Raw genomic sequence first — 7,622 nt, forward strand, 5'->3', positions numbered from 1 at the left:
AATTACCTCCATACTTTAATAATAATATTGATCACATTCTCCCTGCTATGCATGCACATAAACTCCCTTGAAATCAACAATCAACCATTTTAACATAAAGAAAAATAACTTGGTTTACTGACAAAAGTAAGACATTTTACTATAAAAATAGTCTGTAGAAATAGATGCTTTAATTTAGAACAACCTCCTTACTTAATCATAAAGATGTGCAGAAATATATAATGGATGATAAATCTAAACCTCTGAATGAAAAAAAAAATAAGTAAATAAATAAACCTCCGAAAGGAATGAAATGAGTTACTTGGGGATGCTGTTTGGGGTACTGAATTAGAATGCCTTAAGCTGGTTTTACACTGAAATAAATAGTAAGGTATTGGGGCAGCTTGGTGGCTCAGTTGGTTAAGGGTCCACCCTTGATTTCTGCTCAGGGTCCTGGGATCGAACCCTCTGTCAAGCTCTGTGCTCAGCAGAGGGTCTGCTTGGGATTCTCTTTACCTCTCCCTCTGCACCTCCCCCAATCTCTCGCTCTCTTGCTCTCTCTCAAAATAAATAAGTAAATTTTTAAAAAGAATAGTAAGGTATTAGATGCATATTTGCTACATTCGGCAAAAGTCTTTTCTTTCTAAAAATAAGGTGCTATATTAGATAATGTCTTTGAAGTATAAGTAGCATATTTGAGAAACTATTTTTATATAGCATAATATTTGGGGGTGCCTGGCTGGCTCAGTCAGTAGAGCATGTGATTCTTGATCTCGCAGTTACACGTTAGAGCCCCATGTTGGATATAGAGATTATTTAAAAATAAAAATCTTAGATAAATAAATAAATTAAATAAATAAATAAATAAATAAATAGCATAATATTGGTGAAGCAGGGCCACATATGGCATCTGCATTTCATTTTCAGGTTTCTATAATCACTCCAGACACAGTGACTCACTGTTTCCCCATGTCTGCCATAATCTCTCTCATTCAATTCTGCCATTACTGAGTCCTTTTATTCCATACTGTTCGAGATGATTTTCTGGCACTTTCTATAGGTGTTTTGTCTTTTTGTTTCTTTGTTTCTTCATTCCCATAGGCGCTCACTTGCCCTTTCTCTGCAAAATTAGACTCTCCGGTACATTGTGACCATCTCTTTCCATGTGTAGTAAACTCTCTGATAATTGTCCTTTGTACTTCTGGCTTGAAAATCTCCTTTTCCTCTTTCTATTGTTGTTTTCAACGTTCTAGTTTAAAAAAAACAGGCAAGGCTCATTTATTATATCATTTAGAGATATGCATAAAATGGGTTAAATTATAAAGAGAAACAAGGAAACAATAATGATATATATAGTAAGAGAAGTTACTTTTTAGTGGTATGAAGTAAAAGGTCAATTTCTAGGGTACCACCTCTGTTCTTTATCAGAGAATAGCTAACCTGGTGTTTGTTTGCTTTACAAGTATTTGTTAAAGATGCATATCAGTAAGGTTGCCAGATAAAATACAGTATATAGAAATAGATAAAATACAATATAGAAATGTGAATTTCAGATAAAAATATATGTCTGTAGGTGTATATCTGTATGTGCGTCCATATAGCATAAGTATGTCACATGCTATATATATAAAAACTGTTTCTATATATGTTATATTTATGTTATGTCATGTGTATATATACACATATATACACACATATATACATGCCTTTTGAATGTACTTCTTTGATTATTATATTGTAAAGAATGTTTAAAATAACAATGCACCTAATAATTGCTACCATAAAACCTAGATTATCAGCTGACCAAGAACATTCTGTAGAGCTGAAGTAAAGAATATTGGGCTTAATAGCACAAAGTAGAAGTGAGGTAATTCTTTCTATTTAGTAATGGCTTAGTATCATCAAATAGAAAGATTTGAAAATACAGAGAAACAGCCAAAGCAAAGTGCCCAAGATCCATTTACATCGTTTCATCTAATGGTTGTGACATTACTGGTAATAACCCACATGCCCAACTCAGTTCCTTGTTCCATATTTTTTAAATAACAAAATGGATTATGATAATGGAAGCTTCATCACCTATGGTGTGAGAAGTCATAGATTACAGTCTAAGTTCTTCCATCTGCCATTTGTGTAATCTTAGAGTTGGATTTTAGTTATTTATGTAATTTTTCTGGAGCCTCAGTTTCCTTGAGGAAACCCATACTTTGCTGCGAGGATTAAATCAAGAAGTTATGTAAAAAACATTTGGTAACCTGAAAGATTCCTCTGAAACATAAGTTAGGTACAAATAAAATAACATCTTTTGTGCAGCTTGATAGATATATGCAATTATTAATGCCTGATAATAGAATTCTAAAAGGTAATGGGCAAAAGAGATCAACCTTGTAAAATATACCTGCTTTGGTTTCCTACAAAGCATCAAAAGTAAAGGGTTTAAGAGAAACTTAAAATATCCTTCCTTTAGTGTATCTGCCTAGAATCTATACATAGAACAACACTCACCATTATTCCCCCAGGCAAAATTCCGTATGCTCTTCCCTCATCTGTTTCCCTCAGTGTGAAGACGGGATGATAGACCACAGTGAGCCAGGAATCCTGAATGCATAAGTGTGACAAATGGGAATATTAGGTTTTTCTAGAGAAGACCAATGATTCCCAAGGCCTTATGGAGATAATCATTTTTCACATTCCTTGAGATTTTAAAAAACTCTCCAACTGTTATCCAGAGAGTGCAGAGATCAAGATTGTGTTACAAGGCAAGCCTAAATAGAATGTAGTTGCTGATGTCAAATCTCCAAGAACTTCCTTCCTTTGTGCTAACTCTCCATCCTCTTTCCATTTTTCTTCAGCAATTGTAGTACTTTTTATCACCTTGAGACGCAGCAAAAAAGAGCCCCTAATCATCTCTGAGGAGGACGTGAGGGAGAATGTGGTCACCTACGACGATGAGGGTGGCGGTGAGGAAGACACCGAGGCCTTTGACATCACAGCCTTGAGGAATCCATCTGCCGCCGAGGAGCTCAAGTATCGGAGAGATATCAGACCCGAAGTGAAACTCACCCCCAGACACCAGACACTGTCCACCCTGGAAAGCATAGATGTTCAGGAATTTATTAGGCAAAAACTGGCAGAAGCCGATCTAGACCCCAGTGTCCCCCCTTATGACTCTCTTCAGACTTATGCCTATGAAGGTCAGAGATCGGAGGCTGGGTCCATCAGCTCACTGGATTCGGCAACCACACAATCAGACCAGGATTATCACTACCTTGGAGAATGGGGACCCGAATTTAAAAAGTTAGCTGAACTCTATGGAGAAATAGAATCTGAAAGAACAACTTAGGGGGTTAATTCTTGCAACCTTCTAGAACTTGCTTCCTGAGCAAGTGGAGACATAACCTCAGCAATGGCAAGGAAGAAGAGTGGAGATAGTACTTGGAACTGAGCAAGCTGTACACAGCTACTGTAGAAACAAGTGCCCTTTTCATGATCGAAACTGGGTTATTTAATCAGAAGACAGTCAAATTAAAAAAATTCAGAGAAAAAGCTATTGTTCCTTGTGTATATTTTCAATTGCTCAATAAAGTCTGTGGTACTGTTTAATTAAGAATACCTGAATTAAGCCAAACAATGATATTTGTTTCAATATTTTGTGATTTCTTTTCAAAAAGCAAAACTAAACAGAAAGATTCAAAATCACTTATGACTAGGGGTGGTACACTAGGAAATGAAACTTGTGCAGGTAATCGGGACCTCCTTTTCCACTTTTCTGTGTGGACTCTTGAGACCCACACTCTGTTATTGTGACAGATCTTATTAGCATTGTCTTGTGTTCAAATGACATGAGGTATATCCAGTATACCAGGTCATTCCATCATGGACTTGTATGTACCATTTTTCTTTGCCCTCCCCACTTCTTTTCTCCATACAAAATTGATGGAGCATGGGGATTTGCTGCTTGCACTATAATGTATGCAACTTCTGTGCACACATTGTGCACTGCTCTGAAGTACAGAGACCATCATCTCTGTCCTGCCTGCCCTCCTTTCTTTTAACAAAAGACCCCCCCTTTTTTATGGATAGAATGAATGGTTTAAGTAAGATATATTCAGATAATCTGATATGTCAGGGAAAGCTTTAATTTGAAAAATAGTCACAAACCTTATCCTGTATAAAACATTGGAAAATGCAATGATTTATTCCATTCCATCTGTTTTAAGACATTTACATCAGCAGTTTTGATCCTGCCAATACGTAAAACTAGTTGTTGGACATTTTGATGGTTGGTTTATACTTCAGTCTAATTTGCTTACTTATAAAACATGAGTAGTCATCGAAAATATGTACCTCACATGATAACAATGTAATCTGAAAAGATGATACTCCAATTTACATAAATCTTGTAGACCTTGGATTGTCTTACCTTTATTCCTTTACACAGGTTCAGATTGTCCCCATCTCACTGACTGCTTAGCCCTTATCTGTTTGGGATCTACAGGAAAATATATAAAACTGAAGCAAAAAAAATAAATAAATAGAGATTCACACATTATCCTTGGAAACGTGCCTCAAAGTCTCTGAGCTTCAAGGTCCCAAACCACAAAATAGAGATGGCAAAGACTCCCCGCCTGTCTCACAGGGTCGTGTGAGGATCAAGAAGCATCTGTAAAAATGCTTTGCCAACTGCAAAGTGTTCTGTTATGTAAAGGCTTGCAGACACTATCTAATTTTCTAATTCTGTTAGCTTACAAATATATAGTTACATACATTTTGAATAAAGTATATTATCATGAGAGAATTTCATAAAACATTCAACACTGTAGCAACTGCTAACTAAACATAATACACAAGTTTAATTATTTTGATATTTTCCCAAATAAACTAATTTTCTTCAAATTTCTTGTTTTTTTTTTTTTTCCTAACTTGCTGTTGTTGCTATTGGTCTTAAAATAAGCATAATGGTCCTATTCTCCAAAATTACCATATTTATGTATTTCAGATAGATTGGAATTTTGAAACCCACAAATTAAGAATTATCTCAAGGAGGAATTTTTCCTTTACTCTTTGAATTTCTCATAATCAGGTGTCCTCAAATGTTCATGGAATTTTCTGTCTGATTCCACCCATGTGCAAAATTTTAAATTTCGCCTCTGTTTGCAATTGCCCTATGCTATCATATTTCAGTTTTGAGGTATGGGAAGTAAGTAAGCCTAACTTGAATAATTCTCAACATGTGTTCTAAGCCTGAGGAATAAAATTTAATTTGAGTTTTTTACCACATTGTAGCTTTCCAGATGCTGCTTTATCATTTTTTTATATCATAATGGTATGCATTGCAGTATAAAGCTGTATCAGAAAAAACACTCAGGGGTTTTGGGGAATAACCTCTGGAGACACATACTCTGATTATACTAATGGTGGACCACATTCACCCTGAAATAAGGGTACACCTTTGGAGAACTACTGTGGTTGCTGGTGTTAGGACTTTCCTATGCAAAGAGGAGCAGGAAGGTCAGGTTTGGGAATTCTGTTACATTAGGCTTTGAATTTATATTTTAGGTAAACTATTCATGGCTTTTATTTTATTTTGTTTGGTTTGGTTTATTTTGTTAATATTCACCTGGTAACCTTACAGATGAGGGCTTGAAAGCTGAAAATGTATGTGTACATTTTTAACAATTTACATAAAAGCCAAGGTCCTCTGCATGGTTTTGAGTATGAAAATATTTCCCTTATTATATGAAAAAAGCACCTCAAATCCATCTAATTTTAATTATACATTATAATGATAATGGATTATTTCTAAGCCCCTAATGTTAAATATAATATGGAGGCAAAATGGAGCTTCTGTAGTCCTGAAATACGTTTCTGTGTTGATTTATCCTAGAATTTTGTTAACGAAAGCATTCCAAGTGTTTTATTTTATATGAACTCTGAAACTAGGCAATTATATTGTTATTATAAATATGGATTAAATCTCATTTTTAAAGTTCTGCTACTTTGAGTCAAGAAAAAAACCATAATGATATATAAATGTTCTGTAAATAGATTGAAGTCATCTTAATATCTTGCTTTAAGAACTCCAGGTTGTCAGTGTTGGAAGAAAATTCTCAAAGACTTTAGTGGGCAAAGAGTTTACTTATCAACTCTGAGTATTCAGTAGTCACAGATAATTAGCTATGGAATCATATGTGATTCCATATAGAATCAGCTATGGAGTCACTCATGTGTCTCAAACAACACATTTTGTAAACCTTAGTTGATACTTATAGATCTAAATAAAATATAACTTTGAAATCAACTTACCTATTTCTAATAAAATAGTTTCCTACAGACCATCCCTATACAAAATGGTGGCTGCTAGTTAGAGGAAATATAAACAATTATGGTAACTTTTTATCCAAGGTGTTTTTTACGAGAATTTATAAATTCCAAGTATTCTTTGTACAAACACTGGGAAATTAATAGATCTTGCAGGAATCACTAAAGATGTATCATCAGAAAGTCTTTCTATGATAAATCTGTATAAACACAGATCTGAAGTGGAGATTGAAGACAAAATTATCCTTAAAATAAGACTCTATAAAAAGTTAACTTGCGACTTTCTATAACCTAGTATAAGAAGAAAAATATTCTGAGAGAAATTGCATTTACATAACCATACACAAACATGTAGAAACATATATGTCTTCTTGAAAAATATTTGAAGAATAAAAGAATATTCAAAACAGTGGCTTGGATATTGATATGATCCAAATACGTGGTGTATACAAAATTTTAGTACCTAACTTATGAACAATTCACCTGGAAGTTAGTGAACAGTTTTTAACCTTTATTTTGTATCCAGTCTCAGGCTAACCTTCAGTATTGTCAATGATGAGAGCTGATTCACAACTGTGCTTACACAGAGCAGACAAAATTATTAGTTATAAATCCAAATTTTACAAATGAGGATTTAATGGACACAGTGCAGGTATTAAATACTAACAAATGCTTTGACTTAGATATTTTGTATACCACAGTATAGTCAGAGATATGGGTAGAAGGAGGAAGGTGTATTAAGTCCACCATTTTTAGCAATGTAGAAAGCTTAAATACACAATTAGTTTAATTTGTTCTTATCAACCTGCATCCATACATTTGATTTGTTTTCTTCTTTTTGGATTAGCTGAATATATAGGGAAAACAAACCAAAATTCAGGTAGACTCATTCATTTCAACAGCCATCAAGAAGTGCCAGTTAACTGAGTATGGTAATAGGTATCCTGGAGCATGCATATATCCAATACTTTTGGGTAAGTCTTTTTTCTTTTTAGTGTGGACAGTGTTTGATTAGCTATTCAACAAATTAGAACTCTAAAGCTGATTATTCTGGGAAGAGGAAAGAGTCCCATAATTCAAATTGAAATTGTACTTAGCTTCAAGGTATGATAACATTCAATTAACTCACTTGGCTTTCAATTTCGAAAATAGAAGAAATCTCAGAATAGTTCTTGGGAAAAATGTGACTCGAATTCAAATATTCTCTCTCTCTGTTTTATCCTTTAGGATTAAGAGCAAATTAAATATTATCTGAAGGAAACAAACCATTTCAACTTTTATTTTCTACTTCATCTGCAGAAGGTAAATTTTTTTGCAACGTA

The 7,622-nt window shown here is 34.2% G+C and overlaps 1 protein-coding gene across 5 annotated transcripts in view; it reads left to right on the plus strand.

Moving 5' to 3' along the window:
* The window catches only part of CDH18 (cadherin 18), a 608,955-nt gene extending 601,919 nt beyond the window's left edge, over window positions 1-7,036 (plus strand). For 3 of the 5 annotated variants that reach the window (XM_027607141.2, XM_027607140.2, XM_027607139.2), the window contains one exon: window positions 2,832-7,036. In XM_027607141.2, coding sequence (XP_027462942.1) covers window positions 2,832-3,322 — 491 coding nt within the window. In that variant the 3' untranslated portion in view covers window positions 3,323-7,036. The remainder of the gene's footprint in view (window positions 1-2,831) is intronic. The other 2 variants (XM_027607142.1, XM_027607143.1) reach the window with 1 other exon arrangement.
* Window positions 7,037-7,622: the final 586 nt, after the last annotated feature.

The sequence above is a fragment of the Zalophus californianus genome, chromosome 5, assembly GCF_009762305.2.
Source record: "Zalophus californianus isolate mZalCal1 chromosome 5, mZalCal1.pri.v2, whole genome shotgun sequence".
NCBI classification, from domain to species: Eukaryota; Metazoa; Chordata; class Mammalia; order Carnivora; family Otariidae; genus Zalophus; species Zalophus californianus.